Source organism: Haemaphysalis longicornis, unplaced genomic scaffold, assembly GCF_048455015.1.
Source record: "Haemaphysalis longicornis isolate Haplotype H1 unplaced genomic scaffold, Haemaphysalis longicornis Haplotype H1 scaffold_169, whole genome shotgun sequence".
In the NCBI taxonomy this organism is placed as follows: Eukaryota; Metazoa; Arthropoda; class Arachnida; order Ixodida; family Ixodidae; genus Haemaphysalis; species Haemaphysalis longicornis.
The window spans coordinates 249,590-268,039 of record NW_027526275.1 but is presented as its reverse complement, the minus strand read 5'-3'; the positions used below and the strand labels follow the sequence as shown (position 1 = coordinate 268,039).

At 46.7% G+C, this 18,450-nt stretch overlaps 1 protein-coding gene across 9 annotated transcripts in view; it reads right to left on the bottom strand.

The window, feature by feature from the left end:
* The window catches only part of LOC144166331 (zinc finger protein 131-like), a 29,563-nt gene extending 12,929 nt beyond the window's left edge, over positions 1-16,634 (bottom strand). For 3 of the 9 annotated variants that reach the window (XR_013321642.1, XR_013321640.1, XR_013321639.1), the window contains exons 1-3: positions 15,905-16,323; positions 11,904-12,130; positions 4,962-5,332 (exon numbers count right to left, since the gene is read on the bottom strand). Coding sequence is in view for 4 of the 9 variants with exons in the window: in XM_077695862.1 (XP_077551988.1) it covers positions 5,105-5,332; positions 11,904-12,130; positions 15,905-15,920 (471 nt within the window). In the remaining 5 variants the exon portion in view is untranslated. Of the gene's footprint in view, positions 1-572; positions 702-2,012; positions 5,333-11,903; positions 12,131-12,249; positions 12,436-15,904; positions 16,324-16,366 lie in introns of those variants that run through there. The other 6 variants (XR_013321641.1, XM_077695866.1, XM_077695865.1 and 3 more) reach the window with 6 other exon arrangements.
* Between the last annotated feature and the right edge of the window lie 1,816 nt (positions 16,635-18,450).

Sequence of the window (18,450 nt, the reverse complement as noted above, 5' to 3'; positions counted from 1 at the left end):
TAGCACCCAGAACGTCCTCCTACAACTAAAAAAAGACTTATTTGACAAGACCACCTGGAACACACACAGAGGTATATCAGCACTGGAACTAAAAGGCACCTTTGATATCGTGCTCCATAAAGGGAGGGATCCTTTCTACACTCAGCATCACTGACTGCAGTGAGCCCACCACAACTGCAATCACTCCCTTTACCAGGACACACAGCGCAAATCAAGATAGAGGGCTTGGAGTCGGACAGCCTCCAGACCCTTTGGGGGTTTGCTTATTTATGGTGACAGGGGCACCCCACCAGAGGCAGTCCTCTCTCCACTCCTCTTCAATCTCTCTTCCCCACCTACCACAGAAACTACAACACATCCCAAACCTGAAGGCAGCCTTCTATGCAAACGACAATACCTTATGGATCCTCAAACCAGATGCCCTGGGCAAGCTACAAGATACACTCCAAGAAGCCACAAACATCATTACCCAACACATGCATGCCATGGGCCTCAAATTTGCATCTCGGAAGACAGTACTGTTTATGAAGAGGCCATTCTGAAAACCTTTCAGTCCAACAAGTATACCTCACCTTTAAAGAACAAAAAGTATATCTGAAATGCAAGCCAGTCTGGATTCTGGGTCTCCACATTCAAGCCAACAGATGGACCCATGAGATCAACCTTCTCAAGCAACAATTAGACCAACTAGGCCACACGATCTGGAAAGAAAGAAAACATTTTATTGACTTCGAAAGTGAAAGTAGAACCCCAGTCCGAGAATCAATGTGTTACCCTAGCTGTCTTTGCCTGCGTCACGAGGAGAGTCATAATCCAGTTGACAGCTGGTCAGCAGTCTCCCACAGCTTAGGAAAACAACGGGTCCATAGAGTTACCACTAGACATCGCAGGATGACAGAAGCAAATACCCTTCATCTGGTACAAGCCTTCGTTATTTCCTGTGTAGTCTATATGGCCCCCTATACGTATCTCTTAAAACCAGAGCAAGCCCGATCCACACAGACTTTTAAAAATGGGCACCCACAGCAACCTTGCAGAGCTGGATGAGGCCCACATTGTCAACCAAATCGGTAGACTCGCTAAAACACCTGCTGGAATGACCATCGTACTCAACTCAACCTCAACCCCATACACGTTCGTGAAGCCCTCAGGAAAACACCCCCCCACCTGGAGGCCCCTTCTTGATGTTCACTCAGTATCGATGTCCGCACTCCTGCCCTTGTGCACCTAACAAAGGACAAGGGCTGGTGAGAAGCATGTGCCAAGGCAGTCAACAGGATGCTTCAGCACCTAGCCCCTAACACAGTAGCTTACAGAGATGCAGGACTGGTGTGTGCAGGTGAAGTGTTAGCCGTGGCATGTACTGGGGATGACAACTCTAAAAGTCGCTTTGCCTCACACCACTATATAAGAAATCCCAATTGGTGAGCAGGTGGCCATCACTGTCGCCATCATATGGCACCCCCGTTGCATCTACACCGACTCCCAATACATCTACGTGGTTGCATTTGCCATGATGCTAACACATCCTTGACACTCAATAAGCACCTGAAGGGAAGCGGACCATCAGCATCATCTGGACTCCCTCCCATACTCAGACCGAAGTGAGGGGTAATGCCCGAGCCCATCACTTGTCCCATGAAGAAGCTGCCCTTGCCATGGTTTCGGAGGACAAAGACTCAGAAGAGCGACTGGCCCCACCCACCCACTTAACTCACAACCTTTAAGAGCATCACAGAACACTATAAGGGGCAACAGCGCACTGTACCACAACTTCGTCATTTCCTTTGTAAAAGGTAGCAGAACAGAAAACCTCAAACGCCTATCACGGCAACGCCGCTAAACCCCGGAATGACATTCTACTTGCTTGCAGCATGTTTTCTTGCCACGCCAACCTCCAAATTTTGACATTTTTCTTGTCTGTTAAGCAATGACATTTTAATGTGAAAGCATTAGCTAACGCAGCACATAAAAAATCTCGCAGGAGGCTATGCCCCCCCTCCTCACCAATGCTGATCCCTCCCCCCTCTGCTCCCGCAAGTGCCAGTGCGAGTGCCATTACCAATTGGCATGTCTTCAGTTTCCCCCACCTTTTCACCTAAAATTTTATTGGGGCTAAAAGCTTACTGTGTCGAATTGGCGGAGATGTGGGCGGCTTACTTTTATACTTTCCATTTACTCCTTCGAATTCTTCCCATAGGAGGACGAGAGCGCTAGCACACTAGAAGCATGTATATATGTACGCATACGTATGAAAATATATATATATATATATATATATATATATACACATACGCAAGATGGTGGGAACATTTTATCATCATCACCATCATGCGCTGCAAGTCAAGGGGGGCCAGCCTCCCTGAGAAAATGAAAACTCCGCCCATGGGCCTACATGAGTAAGTTGTGCATGATAATTGTACATGTATCGATCAAGCGAATAACAGTGCGTTTCAACAAAATGTCTGCTCTGCTCGATGCCCAACAGCAGCTTACCCCGCAGGAATCACTGAAACCAGCAGTCTTATGGCACTGTCCCAACAGAAGTTGTGCAAACAAAGAAAGAAGAAAACGGAAAGGGGAAATAATGATGACGGTAATGAGAGGACATGTTCAGCAATTGCACAATAGTGCTTTGACATGCACAGCATCATAAGGTGCCCTCACAATTCTGCGTTTCTTCGCACAAATGTAGTACATACATGCACTAAATGCGCAAGCAATCCGATTAATTAAGTCCTGATGACTTGCCACTGTGTCTTCATGGTCACAGTCAGCAATCCGGTGGGCAGGATGGTATGAGGAAAGCAGTACTTTCAAAAGTGCTTTTCTTTATAGGAATGCATGTAAATTAACCAAAAAAAAACTTGTAACATTAACTAGGGACTCAAAAATTAAATTTGGGGAGGTGGCGAAATTCTCAGCCCATTCCACACTAAATGTCCAGGTCAATTTCCCCGGTGTTGTGTACACATCTGTGCATGTTAGACGGGGAGGCTCGGTGGGCTCCAAGCATAGCAGCTTGCACTTCCATAAACTAGAACAATGCGTCACCTGAAGTTCACTGCTAAAAAATGAAATGAATTTTTTTAACACTAGAAGAAGCTGTGTTAACACACAAATTTATAGGAGGTGTAATTTCAGCATCCTATGATGCAACGTTAAGTATCAATATCTTGTACCGAAGAAAGCAAGCTGAAGTTCAATTTTCCCATTTGTGAAGCAGAGGTAGGATATTAACAGAAGGTATGAAGGTGGAAAGGGAAGAGTGAAGGGATTATATAAATGGCAGAAAGTAACTGTTAATTCAACGACAACAGTGTGGCAGGGAGGGAGCTAGCAATAGCCACTTTGTCTCTGTTGTCTTTTAATCTTTCCAAGCAACTCATGCCTGAAAAGAGATCAATTAGTGGCCACTGAGGTTGTTGAACTTAAACCCGTTCAGCCCTGCCTTTTTTATTTTTAGCAAGAAAGTGTGTTTCTGTGTGTATTACTAAATTTTAGGGCCCTATGAGCTGACAAACAAAAAATAGAGCTAGAAGTAAAAGTAAAAACAGACTTATAAATGAGAAAATCAATTATGACATCGGACAATTTAAAGTTTTATGTTGAGCAGAGACATTGCTTTTGCATGTTTAACTAAACATTATGAATACATGAACCTACAAACAAAAAATTAGCTTTGTAGTGCGCGTATTATTAGATATACAGCTTGGGAATAAAACTGAGATCGCCATTTTTTTCAGCCCCTATGTCGTAATTTCATCTCCACCAGAGCTTTATCTTCTTTGTAGCGTGCAGCTCCACTAAAATGAAACAACAGTGGTATCTACTGCAATAGGCATAATTGAGGAACAATTTCCCCCAAAACTAGCAGTTTTGGTATCATTCTCTATGCGGTACACGAACTTTTATGAGATGACGTGAATTGACACCACCAGAGCCGAAAGGGTTAAGGTTCAAGAAAAAAACATTACTAAATTGAGGAAAAACATCGACATATAGCGATGCCATTAGCCCACTGAAGTTTACTTGAGAAATTTAGCAAATATGCCAAAGAAATGGAAACACAGCCTACTGGAAAAGCATGTTCAGTATGGTTATACCAGTGTTCAGTATCTATTATTAAAAAGTCATGACCCCTACCCAGCTATGCCTTGTTCTCATGATGGTGTGCGATCATTTGTTCAATACATTTTTCTGACGGTGGGAACAAACTTAATCAGATAGTTGCGAGCCGTTTATGCTTGTCGTGTTTTTGTACTTTAAACATTTTTAGTAGCCGCTTAAAAATATCTGTACAAGAAGCACTCAGGACAAGCACTGGACGTCAACTGCTGTTTACTGAGAGAAGGCCCCATAACAGTAGGGGAAATTACATGTGAGATCACCAAGCAGAGTGCACGTTAGTGCACCTATAAATGGCGACGCATTATGACACCCCATTTCACAATTTTGCTTGTATCGGTCTGCAAGGCTGCAGTGCCTATTCAAACAGGATCTCCTCGGTGGTAACCTGGCCCTTGGTGCAAGTTGGTTGTGACTACCACAGGACACCACTGTCTACCACAGGACACCAAGTCCCACCCACAGTCACACTTCCCGCACTAGAGTGGAGCAATTATTACCCAGCTAGTGAGGCCACAGTGTGACAGCAAAATCTTTGCTCGAACACAGGTCTCGCTGTATGACAAAATGGGCTCTCCCTCCATAAGTCCGCACCTCTTGGCATGCTGCAAAACCATTCTCTGTAAATTTCAGGAAAGAGGAGCTTGCTCCCCTCCGATCTTATAAAAGCGAGCATTTGCGCACAAACCCATCGGGTCCTTCTCATCCTGCTCCACTACTGGAAATGGCTGTGCTCCTTTTGCTCGTGTGCCTTCTGTTGGAGGCGCCGTGCGAAGGCCTTGGGGCAGAAGTGGCAGAGGAAGGGTTTCTCGCCTGTGTGGACACGCACATACCTTTCCAGGTGGTACTTCTGGGAGAGTGCCATGTGCACAGGTGGCACTGGTAGGGGCGCTCGCCTGTGTGGATGCGCAGGTGCCGGTCCAGTGTGGTCTTCTTGGCGATTGCCATGGAGCACAGGTGGCACTGGTGGGGGCGCTCACCCACGTGTGCACAGGTGGGCGACCAGTTTGGCCATCTGGGAAAAGGCACTGGGGCACAGGTGGTACTGGCGGGGGCACTCGCTTGTATATATGTGCTGGTGCCTCTTCAGATTGCTCGGAAATGTCAATGTGAAGCTGCACTGCTGGCAGCGCCACAGCCGATTGACCCTGTGGGGAACCACGCTGCACCTAGTGGCGACCCGAGAAGGGGGAAAGAGGGCAGCCTGCAACAGGGAGGGAGGGAAAACACTGAGAGACCTTCCAGTGGCAAACACACTGGCAAAGCATCAACAGCAGGGCGGAAAGGGAACACACCAGTACAGAAGAGGAGGAAGCGAAATCTGCAGGTGCCAGGCGAGCCGTTATGTGAAAGCCTGACATGCCTGGGCCTTGCTTAGTAACACAGACAAGCCCTCCTCTTTCTTCCTGGGTCAGCAGTTGGAAGAATTTGAAAATTTCGAACTCATTATTTCTTTAAGAACAGCTCGCCTAGTGCTCTCCCACTAAAGAAATACACCCATACACTATGCAAAGATGGTTAACCAGAAAATGCATGACATTATGACGTAAAGTAAGGGTGTTAATCCTTATGGTTCAATACTTTTCCTATACACGTTGCACAGTTGTGGTATTTCCTTTTTTGTTCCTGCCCCCAACATCACTGACGATACATGTGACACGGGGCCTTCCCATTTCGAACTAACGTGTAGCCAGTCTTTGTCATCACCATGGTGATGCTGCTGATCTTACACCCCAATTATCCCTTGATCTATATTTCACTCAGTAGCTTGCTGCAAGTGCAGTCTGCTGAGAGAGAGCAATAAGGCCAGCCAAACTCCCGCTCCTCGCTTCTAATTGCTTCCAAACTTTTCTTTTTCACACATCAAGCTTTTTATCAAGCTTCGGTACAGGAGTTTTCTGCGTATAGAGGGTGGCCGGATTTTCTATTTTCTTTTTACCTAGCGAAATTAAGCTCCACTTTCACAATGTCCTGAAAGCTGCAATGACTCTGCCCACACCCCAAAAAATTGAAATTCTGAGGGTATTCCAGCCACACATGGTTGGTGTCCCAAAATGCACCCCCCCTCCCAAACGGACACTCGATTCAAACGGCCCCTTCTAAACAAGTGCTTGCCCCCTCATTGTGGCTGTGCCTGCCTCAGCCTTTAGCCTGACTTCCACATACAAGCGTCCCGTCAAAACATACCAAAAACAAAAACAGTTGAGAGATTTAAAAGCAAGTGTGTGGTTTAACCGAGACAACCTTGTTGGCTGCTCTACCAGTTCCACTATGCTGAGCACATCAGCAGAATCCACCAATTTCGGTGTAGACAACATGCCCAGCTGTCAGGTTAACCGACAGCCTCAGATGAAGCAGGAAAGAAAAAAAGCTCTCTGCATCCTGTGCATGGCTTTTTAACTGCAAAGCATGCGGTTTGATTAAAGGGCTACTGAAGTGCTTTTAAAACCGGGCAAAACTCTACTTTTTACAATTATTACATTGGTCAGTTTATGCCTGTAAAGTTTTTTTCATTATTTTTAGCTTGGGGACAGCGGTATTCGTCGTTGCCCTGCCACCCGCACCCTGCCGCATCGCCGGAAGAGCGAGAAACTGAGCGGCAGCAACCGGAAGTAGCGTCATATTCGGAAGACGGCCAGCGACGTGAGCCGCCGCTTCGCTGTGTCCCAGTTTTCTGGGCGAAGTTCCGAATTAAGCAGGCGTGTAATCTGCACTTTATTAATCATCATTGTCTAGAGTTGCTTCCGCGTCGATTTTTAACCATAATGCTTCTGCGTGATTCCCTAAAGCAACTTCTAGATACCAGAGATTTCCTACCCGAGCGCCCGTGGCTACTACATTGCCTTCACGAGTAATCGCAGAGCATGCCGTGTCGTCGGGTGCTCTATGCTTCGTACGCGAAGCGACGGGCTCAAACAAATACGGAGGTACCCTGAGTTCCTGATACATTATTATAAGGGAATTAGAAAATTTGTGGGACCACAGTGCTCTGGGCTTTCGTTTTCCCGATCAACGTTGTTGGCTGTGACGATAGCTTAGCTGAATAGCTAGATTTTAAGAAGAAATCAAGCAAGCTGAAAACATAAAGCGTTTCCTGTGCGCGCGCGGAAGCGCTCCACACACTCGCTGGTCGTGCATGCCCGTACGGCGCACGAAACGGCTCGCACCACACATGCCGCGGCAGCGACCGCCCTTCGCTGCCGCCCAGAATCAAGGCCGTCGCGAAAAGCACGGTAAAAGTGCAAGAGAGGATGATAGTGTGGTGAAAAATTGTGCTAGGGATTGTCATCCAAGGTGATTTCGAAAGAGCTGATCGAATTTGTATAGCGATGCGAAGCGCCGACCGGTCGCGGAGGGTCGTCGACGACAGCAAACGAACCTGCCCGAGCACGAGATGCGGCGAGACGCCGATGGATGGCATTACCTGCGCGCAAGAATGAGCACAGCACCGATCGCTAGAACGACTATCAACATAGGAATAAGGTTCCACATGCGAGAAAGGGGATGATAGCGTGGTGAAAAACTGTGTTAAGGATAGTCATTCGCAATTGTAGAGATAGCGGCGACCAACTAGCTCCCTTGACGCTAAGCCTAAAGTTTCCAACATCAGCATACAACCTGAGCCGGCTGGAGCTGTTGTGGAAGGCGTTCTAAAGCTCGTCGGGGACCAGCGTGCTGTGGTTGGGTTTCTCTACCTTTTGGGGGGCGACCAACGTTCGGCTGCCCTATTCTAAAACACGCGTACGTGCAGCAATGCCACGTTCCGCTGACCGGCCGAGCAGTGACCCGGCACCAGCACCTCTGCGCGACGCGGCGACCGGCGGCGGCCGCGCTGCCTGTGCGCATCGCAGGCCGCTGCACAGAGCGTGTTGCCGCCTGTCCAAATGTAAAAACAAAGATCCACATTCGAGGATGGGGATGATGGTGGGTTGAAAAATTGTGCTAGGAATTGCGACTAGCGCTGGTAGTGAAAGCGGCGAACCAATATCTGCGCAACTTCTCTGCACCCGAGAAACAAGTCGGCCATGAGTCGTCGGGGGCGAACCCCTTTCTAAAGCTCGCCGCCAGCCACTGCGATAAATTTTGGAAGTAAATGTTAGCATCACGTACGAGGACTGTTAATCTTTTAAGGAGAAAAACACATTTGTGTCGTCAGCGTATAACACCATTTCAGGAGTCTCAGGAATGTTGACAATATCATTAATATAAAGAAGAAATAGTACTGGTCCTAATATAGACCCTTGTGGGCGAGGTATCCAGCATCTGATAATACGTTATTATATACAACAAACTGTACTCTATTTGAGAGATAGCTCTGCAATAGCTTATACGCCATGCCACATATTCCGTAATATGGGAGCTTTCTGAAAAGAATATGCTTGATTGAATCAAAAGCTTTTTTAAAACCAACAAAAATGCCAATTGTATAGAGACGGTTTTGGTAGCATTTCGGCTGGCGTACCCGTAAATTTTCCCGCCATTTTTTCGCGGGGCTACCATGGTTGCCAGACCAGGACTGCCCTCCCCTTTACGGACTGCCTTTACGGGCCCCATAAATTTGTAGTACCTCCCCTAGGGGTGAAGCGAGAAAAAAAAAAAAAAAAACGAACCTGAGCCCGAGCCCGCGGCGCGAGCGTGCAGGGGTTTGTAGCCAGAGCGGGCTGACAGATGTGCGGCCTTTACGGGCCCCAATACGTTTGTAGTACCTCCCGTGGGGACGAAGCGAAAAAATAACAAACCCGGGCTTGAGCCTGAGCCTGCGGCGCGAGCGCGCAGGGGTTTGTAGCCAGAGCGGGCTGACAGATCCGCGGCCTTTACGGGCCCCAATACGTTTGCAGTACCTGCGAATGTATGATGCGAGCTAATCAACAGAGGGCACTCCTGGTCTGGCAACCATGGTAGCTCCGCGAAAAAATGGCGGGAAAATTTGCGGGTACGTCAGCCGAAATGCTACCGCGGTTTTCTATGTTGGAAACAATTTTTTCCTTAATGTTAAGTAAAGCTGATTCTGTTGATTTCCCCGTTTGAAACCCATATTGTTTTGGAGATAACCGTGGATATTTTTTAAGGTGAACAGTTATTCGGGCGTTAATTACTTTCTCAGCGATCCTTAAAAAAAGCGGGAGTATAGATATTGGCCTGTAATTAGAAATGTTGGTAACCGCACCACCCTTGTACAAGACACTAACTTTGGCGATTTTCATTTTGTCTGGGAACGTGCCAGTTTCCAAGATTAAGTTACATAAATGACAAAGCACGTAACAAATTAGATCAGAAACTGCCTTAATAGGTGCCGCTTTGATACCATCCAAACCACAAGCACAGTTATTTTTAAGCTCATGTATCAAATCGCAGATTTCCATAGGAGTTGTAGGGCAAAGAAACATTGATTGCTGTAGACTCGGAGGCATGTACCTTTCGACTTCGTTGTTTGCATTTTCGTTGTAAGCTCCGGAGGTTAAAAAATGACGATTAAATTCATTTGCAAGATCTTTACCTCTTAACATCTGATCTCAAATTTTTATTTCCATTGGCAAAGTAGTGGTTGTTTGGCAAAATAAATCCTGTACGGTGCGCCATGTCTTACTGGGATCGTAACATATGTGGGAGAATTTGTTTGAATAGTATCGAATACGACATTTTTTTATTTCACTAGAAAGTTTGTTCCGGAGTGATTTGTATTCTTTTAGTAGTGCTAATTCACGTGAAGTTATGAACTTGTTAAATAATTTGTTTCTGGCTTTTATTTTGTGTAGTTCTTTTGTTATCCAAGGTTTTCTGATTTTTCTGCAGCTTCGCAAGATAACTTCTGGAAATGCGATATTGTATAATTCAATTATTTTGTTAATAAGCTTATCATACAGAACATTTGGATCCATCTCTTTCAAGTACTGTGTCCAATTTGTAAATGCTACGAGTTGGCGAAAATTCTCCGTTTGCCCCAAGTTACCTTACGTATTATTGTTCTGGCACTGTTTTATTCGCAGCGTTGTACAATTTCTAGGAGCAAAACAGAAAATAGACAAATTATCACTCAAATCGCTCATTAAAACACCCGCTCAAATATCATTTCGGTCAAAATTTGTCAAGCAGAGGTCAATCAGTGTCTCACTTGATGGTGTGATACGAGTAGGAATATCGATTACGTTGGAAAAACCATTTACGGACCGCATATCGCGAAATTCTCTATTTAAATCTGAAACGTGCAGGAGATTAACATTGAAGACCCCAAGAATAACAGCTGGTGTCTTGGAATTTGATATAAATTCTAACACAGGTTCAAGAAACATAAAATTGGCTCAAAGACCCAGAAAGTGGGCGATAAATCACACCCACTATAAAGGCACTTGTCTTTAGGAAAAGTGATTCAAAGTTTGGATCAACAATGCAGTAATCCTGAAGAACGTCATAAGAGTATTTGTTCTGTAAATAAATGGCGACACCACCATCTTTCTTCTTCGTCCTACATATTGCTTCGCAATGATACCCGTCAATCACTGTTGTATCAATGGTACTCGAAAACCATGTCTCAGTAAAGGCCAAGACGTCAAATTGTTTATCGAAAGAATATAGCAACAAGCTCAATTCCTCCTCTTTATTTCTAAGACTTTGTGCACTTAAATGAAAAAAAGAAAAATAGTCGGACGGTTTGTGAAGACTAGAGCCAAATGCACAGAAAGAATCTGTCATGATAAGCGCAGTACGGGCTTGAGGTAGCCATTGAAAAAAGGAAACGCTATCACAATCTTCCATTTCATGCTCGCGGATTACGTCATCTTAACAAGATCACTTTCGTGACGAATACGGAGGGACTTCGCACCCTCGAGCTTCCGAACAAAGATGTGGCCGTTTCTTTGCCATGTGAAGGCGTAGTTCATTTCCTCGGCTTTTGTGCGTGCAAGCCACAGAAGCCGTTTGTTTGGTGCCGTTAAGTTATCCAAAAACCACAGCTTCAGATCTAGCGTCTTCAGAAGAGAGCGACTCTGGGCCCATTTTTCCTTCAGAGCTAGCGACGAAAATTGAACTATTATCGCAGGCTCTTTTCGGGAGTGTTCTGGCAGGCGATGTACGTTTTCAGTATCACTCTGCTTAAGCTCAGGGAGGCCAAGTTTCACTGCCAGGTCTTTTAACTTTTCGAAAAAGTTCTCATTCTCTTCTTGCACAAAACGACGGATCTCGAGATTTTGACGCCGACTGTACTGTTCAAGTTCGTTAACTTGTGCGTTCACTGTTTTCATGACAGGGGCGTTACCTGACTCTAAGCGTTCCACCCTTTCCTTTAGCGCCGAGACATCATTTGACTGCTTTTTAACTTTTTCCAACACTGCGTCGTACTGTTCTGACATGTGCTCGATTGAAGACTCGATACCGCCTACCTTCGCAACAAGGTTAGTTAGGGCTACAAGTGGCATGAGCAAGGACAGCTTTTTGTTTATTTCAGTCAACATGTGCTCCATATTGGAACTGCCTTTTTCACTAGAGGTCGAAGTGCTTTTTTTGCTCGCTGTCTCGCAAGTCGTGCAGCACCATTTCGCTTTAAGAGCGTCACCTTTACTTTGAAAGAAAGCAGCATTGACACCCGAACATTTGCCAAGATGGTACATGTAGTTGCAAGTAGTACATGTAAGGTACATTTTATCGTCAGGCAGTTGTAAATCGCATGTTAGGCACGTTCTGAAGACATACTCTCGGCACAGGGCAGCACGCAACAGCAGCAGCAGCAGAAGTGAACGAAGTTGGATATGCTTTTGCACAAAATGCGAGAGTTCACCAACCTGCGGAACAGGCGGGAGACGATTAAGCCGGGAATTCAATGCTGTTCGCCGCTGCCGCTGTGCGAAAGTTCCAAGAGTGTCTCCGAGTCCCGTCACTTTTATGGCTTGGTTGCTCTGGCGATTTGCTGTGGCCACCGCAGGCACGTGCGCAAAAGCCCAGCTGCTGGCAATCTTCGTTTTCAACGCTGCGTTGGCTTGTCGGTTTGAGGATGCGACGATGCACCAACCTGCGGAACAGGCGGGAGACGATTAGGCCGGGGATCCGATGCTGTTCGCCGCTGCCGCTGTGCGAAAGTGCCTCTGCATAAACATGCAAACCAGATCCTTTCTTTCTTTCCTTGCTTACCTACCGCTTCTTCGCCGCCATACAGCTTCACTCTGATGTGCGGCAGAATGCTCTGACGCAGCCTCTATGACACACGAAGCACTGGGCAGATGGGCACTGCTATTGATGGGCCCCTCTAAATGCTGTAGCCAATCAGTGTTCCCGGCTCTGGGGGCAATGCAGGTGCAGTTCCTGGCAAGCGACGCTCCAGCACCAGTGGCATGGCGTATCTCAATAGGGATGAATGTCGATCGTCACCATCTGTCACACAAGTGTAGCCGAGTTTGTAGATATAGCGCATCATTTACAAGGTATGAATAACGTCGAAAACCACAGAGTGCCCCTGCAAGTGGAAACGCCGCTACACGTGCTACACGTGTGACCGCGGCAAGCATCTGCCTGCACGGTTGACAAGGAGCCCACTCTGCGGTGTATGCACGATACGGCATACACGGCAGCAGCTTAAACCTGTCACCGCCCGCCAGAGCACAACTATTGCTGAAAATCAGTCTATAAATGCGTGAAAGGAGGTGATAGTGCAGTAAAAGATTGCGCTGGTGATCGTCGTCGCCGTGGCCTCATAAAGTGGTGTCTGAATAACTGTGGCGATGCTAAACCTTTTCTTCGACCTCGGAGGGACCAGTTCGCTGGGACAGCGCCACATGCAGAAATGCTAGTGGGCCATTAGTCATCGGTGGCAATCTTCAATTACTGTTGTGAGCAAGCATGTTGTGTTTGGAATCCCGTTATCTGGCCTTCAAGCACTCGTTTCCACTATTATAAAACTGACATGCCGATGCGGGCACGGCTGAAGCGAGGATCATGGCCACACGGTAGTTTGACACGGTAGTTTGATGCGGGCTGACCACCGACTAGCCCCAGGGCGCTGAGCAGTAGCGGCTTTAGTAGGTGGAGCTTGGCTGTCGTCAGCTAAAAAAAAACGTGATGTCAAGCCGAGCGGAGCCAAGGGCTGCACACATCTTGAACCAGCCCTGTTTCTCTAGGTGGTCTTGCACCTGGTCAGTGACGTCACAGCTTCTACAGTGCTTTAGAGGTGCGGTGAAAGGGTAAATGCACCAGACCTTATTTTGGGTCCTTTTCAATGAACGATAACTCGGCTAATACTTAAGAGCCATGAAGAGAAAATACAACTTCGTTTAATTTGAAAGAACTAGGATTCAGTATCTCACTCAGCTCCATTACAGCCACAAAAGATGTTTTTTTAACGAAAAAAAGCAAGAAGTATTTTGGAACTTTCAAATTTTGCGCCACAGTGACGTGTAATGAGCAAGAATGACGTCATACGGGCCAACAATAAAACATAATTTTCAGTGCGTTAACTGCACGTTAGCATTCAATTGATGCGGTCAAATGGAACTAGAGGCCCCATTACAGACGTCCAGTCATGTGTCGTCGTGACAGGTCAGTTAGGCGGCCGCCAATCGCACAAACAAGGTTCCGTAACGTCATAGAAAAGTTGCGGGAAATTGGCTAGGGGGTCACGACTGCTTCACACGTTTTCTTTAATATCTCCGTTATTTGTTCGAAGATTGCGATGATATTGGTATCATTGTTTTCGGGATTAAGCAGTCTTTCTAATAAACTCCACTTGTATTTTGTCTTCGTGGTTCCTTTAATGCTTTTAAACCAATTTTGTGGAAGGACATTCCTTGGATAGTACTCCAGCGATTGCGCTTGTAAAATCACAATGTTTGGAACCCTGTTTAGGGCCCCTTTAAGTGCTGCCTTTTTTTAAACAAGGCCACCGTCTCTAAAAATACATAGGATGGTTGTAGAATGCGCATATCGAAAGCATAATATTCACCAAAGCTCCGGTAAACACAGTAAGGAAACTGAGCCTAAAAAAACATTGAGAGAATGGGGATCTGGGTGGAAATCAAATACATGGCCTCTGCAATGCGCAAGAAGCGGGCATCCTCAACACCACGGTGGCTCAATGGCTCCAGCTAACCAAAGGCGTACCCACTCAATGCTTTGTGGCCTTTGAGTTGAAAAAACGCGTTAGGAAAATGTACCCAGGCCTACATCTGTAGTTTAGGTTCGCTACGGAGAGAACTAGCAGTCAAGAATGTAACTATGTGCGTTTCTGCAAAACGCCTGCTTCGCTCACTGTTCAACTACAGTGTTAATATATAGAATCTTAGTTACTAAAACCTGCAATCACACAGTACTGTTTCAACAGATGGTGCATGAGCAGTGCAAACATGGCAAAAGAGATAAGTGCAAGGGGGAAATAACAAGAGGACATGCTCGGCAATGGCCCGTCAATGCGCTGCTCTTGTTTACTATATCATAAGGCGCCCTCCTAATCTTGCATTTGTCCACCACATGTTCGACACTAGCAAACCATCAAATTTACCCCTAAGTGTTTCCCTTAGTGTCGTCATAGCCAATGTCAGCAATTCGACAGTCTGCAAGGCAAAATAAAAACAGCCCTTTCAACCACCTGCCCATCAACAATGCGTGTATATCTACCCCCAAAAACGTGACACCTAGCTTGTAAATTGGGAATAGTAATGTTTACAGCTGATTTAAGGGTTCCTTCAGACGACTATAAGAGACTAGATAGACTAGCAGTTGACATGTACAGTGCTCAGTGATTGAAACGCGATACTCGGAGCGCGTGGCTGCCGTTGCCTGTTGCGCCACGGGTGAGCGCTTGTGAAAGCGAGCTGGCGCATTGTGGTATACGATGAGGGTGAGAGCGTTCGTAACGCATGCTTAGTGCATCCGGGAGACAGCCCTTCAGTGTGTGGTTCATGCCATGGCTTCAAAACGCTGCGTCTGCGTGCCGTGCGCGCCACGATAACACATCGCGATAAATGCGCATTCAAATTCTTCATAACGCGCGCGGTGCCAGCTCACCCAGCTTCGCGCGGCGCGGCGCGGCACGCAGGCGCAGCGCTTTGAAGCCATGACATGTAGCACCCCTATGACGCAGCCAAGAACCACACACTGAAGGGCTGTCTGCCGGATGCAGTCAGCATGCGTCACGAACGCTCTCACCCTCACCGTATACCACAATGCGTCAGCTCGCTTTCACAAGTGCTCACCTGTGGCGCAACAAGCACTGGCAGCCACGCGCTCCGAGTATCGCGTTTCAATCGCTGAGCACTGTACATAGCTACGCGATGGCAAATGGCATTTTTCTTACACCACCCAAGTGCTTCGTTTAAACAAGACGGCTAAGCACACCAGACTTTAGCGAGATGACAACCTTAGCAGCATCACGTGGCAAATGAAGGACACTGAACAAGGATGACCGACCAACAATGGGAAACAACAGAGCCGTCTGTAACAACTATGCAACAAGATCAAGCACTGTTGAAGGTAGTAGCAATGCCAAATGTTGCTAGGACTGTCACTTGTAACCCAACAACTACATTTGAAGCACGGCCTGCTTTCTGGTTTGAACAGCTGACAATTGTTGGCAAACGGTATGGCTATAAGCTCAGACACTTCGCAAAACTTGGGGTGACTGTGGCGAGAGACGTATGACTGGTCGTGCACAGAGTTACTGTCGTGCATAATGAATTCGAAGATCATGGACATTTCAGAATGCAGACGGTAAGCCTCTTTAGCCCGAACTTTTCGTTCCATCAGATCAGGAGCTCACTGACGAGACTGATGCCTGCAAATGTGAAGCAACACATACCAAGCCACTTCAGCATTGCCAAGTCACAAAGGTCGCTCTGCGGGCAAAATGTGCATTCACGACGGCTTGTTAGATCGTTTCTGCTTTCGACAAGCAGTTCGACACGCAATTCGAGCTGTATTTTCGTTTGGAGCGTGACTGTCAACTGAATCGTGACACCTGATGAGAGAGCACACGGTTACGGAGAGCACAGACGCTTTTTTGTGCTTTTAACTCCAAAATGACGCTGGTAATATGGCAGATAACATATACTCGCTGCCGCTAGTTTCGTCTGCTCGGTCGGGTTGAGAAGTGGGTATTTTGCAACCTATAGAATGAAGCGCGTTCGAGCTTATACGCCAACAACAACGCAAGTGAGGCGCGACGATTTGAACGATGGTTAGCGGACGTCAGCCCCACTGTACCAGGGTGATCACCAACGTACAAGATGAAGGTCACGAAACGTGCGCTGATAAAACTTACCGATGCCTTGCGCTGAACAGGACTAGAGTACAGGACATTATGTCAGTCACTTGCGCGCCGCCGAATGACCCGAACGGTCAGCACATACACAGCGGGGAGGGAAAACAACTAGCTCGTACGTGTCCAAAACTAGACCCAACCACTGTTCGTTATAATTGTTATTTTACCATTCACAGTGACTGAATGAGGCATGGAAAGAAGAGCAACACAAACACCCATTGCGTAGAGCCGTTATTTAGTGACGCTAAAACGGTTATTTAGTGACGCTACCATTGCGGCGTCACGCTGGTCATGCGCTCTGACCGGAAATGGCTGTACGCACGGCTATCGCTACCCGCACTCCTAGCGCGAATAATTTTGTAAAGTTGGTCGCACTCCTTGAGCTCGATTGCATGCCGTGTGCCGTTTCATTTTTTGTTTGTTTGCGTTGCCCTGTTTGTTGAGGTCTTTTCTTGTTGAGGTCTTTTCGGCAGCGCATGAGGGTGAAGGCGTGCGACCACTAACGTCACGTACTCTTCTTTTTTTCTTTTTGCTGCGAATTGTGCTATATTTTGGCTGCGTCTAAACGCACATCGAGGAGAAGGAGGAAAAACTTCATTGTGAGCGTGATGTGGGAGTCCCTCAGTCCCTGTTCTGTGCCTCAGTCCAGGAGACCATGAGACAACCGGGCTCTCTCAGCCCTGGACACCAGGAGTTGCTGCGCATCCAAGCCGACGCTGGTCGTCAGGTTCTCTCCAAGCTCAGGGACATAGTGTTTCATGGGAGGAGCTCAGGGAGGAGAAGCTAGGGAAGTGGGTAAAGCAGGAGGGCGGTGTTATTTATTTATTTATTGGAATGCCCTCAAGGCCCATAGGGCGCGTTACAGAGGAGGTGGGTAACAGTATTTTATAGCACGCAAAGGAAAAAAGGGGGAATAAAAGACAAGAAAAAAGAAAAAAAGAAGCAAAAAGAACAAAACAGAAATAAACTACAAAAAGAGTGACGGAACAGCTCAATGAAAACAAAACAAAGCAGCAGTAATCATCGTGTAAGTAAGCACAAAATGAACAAGGACGAACGAAGTGAACGGGACACGGCGCTCGATTACACGATGAATGACCAACTCGCCCAAGAAACCACTCTGATGAAGCAGTAATAAATTCGCAAGGTCAGCCGCAACACAGTCAAACGTTTAACCAGAGCCCTTCAATGCTTTGAAAGACTCTGGTTTTACTAAAAAATGAGGCAGAACATGCCTATTAACCAAAAATACACGAAACAATTTACAGAGAATGCAGAAAACACAGCCCAAAACATCAAACCAAAACAATGCGACATTTGGTCTCAAATCTCACTGTCGCAGGAGTTGTTGATAACGGCACATATTGTTTTGACGTTAAAGGAGCCATGAAGAGAAAACACAAGTTTGGTTCATTCAAAAGATTGTCTCGTTAGAATCATACTGACACCACTTTTAACGTAAACTTCGCTCAAATAAGCTACATAATTAGGAAAAACGGGAATGGTCATGCGACCCACCAGCTCATTTCCCGCAACAGAACCTATGTCGTCACATGAGCTAAGCTCTGCGATTGGCGGAGGCTGGCAGAAGCCGACGCAAATTAGGTAGAACTTACAAACTAGACGAACGAGCGATTTGCGCTTATATTTAGGGCACATTCTTTACAAAGCAATAAGAATGATGGGACAAACAGTGGAAGTTACGAAAGCACATGTAAACATAGAAGTACTGATGCGTTCTGCTGTTCGTACTGCGCACAGCATGCTTGGTTTCGCTGCACAGCACTACGGGGCTTGGGGTTGTCTCAGACGACACTGGCCGATTGACGCAAGCAACGGTGTCTTGCGTGACCCCATTTGTCGAGCGAGCACTGTTTCAAGGAACGAATATTTTCTTCCAGAACAAAAACAAGCCAGGTTTAAATGCGGGCAAAAACAAACCAAACGCTTGCCACGGTATGGTGGCGCCATCTAGGTTACGGAACGTAAAGAAACGCGGGAACAAACCAACACCGCTGTACAGGGTGGAGACAACCTTTGAACGGTCCCGTGCCGCCGCAATTGGGCCAACGGGCTCAACGCGT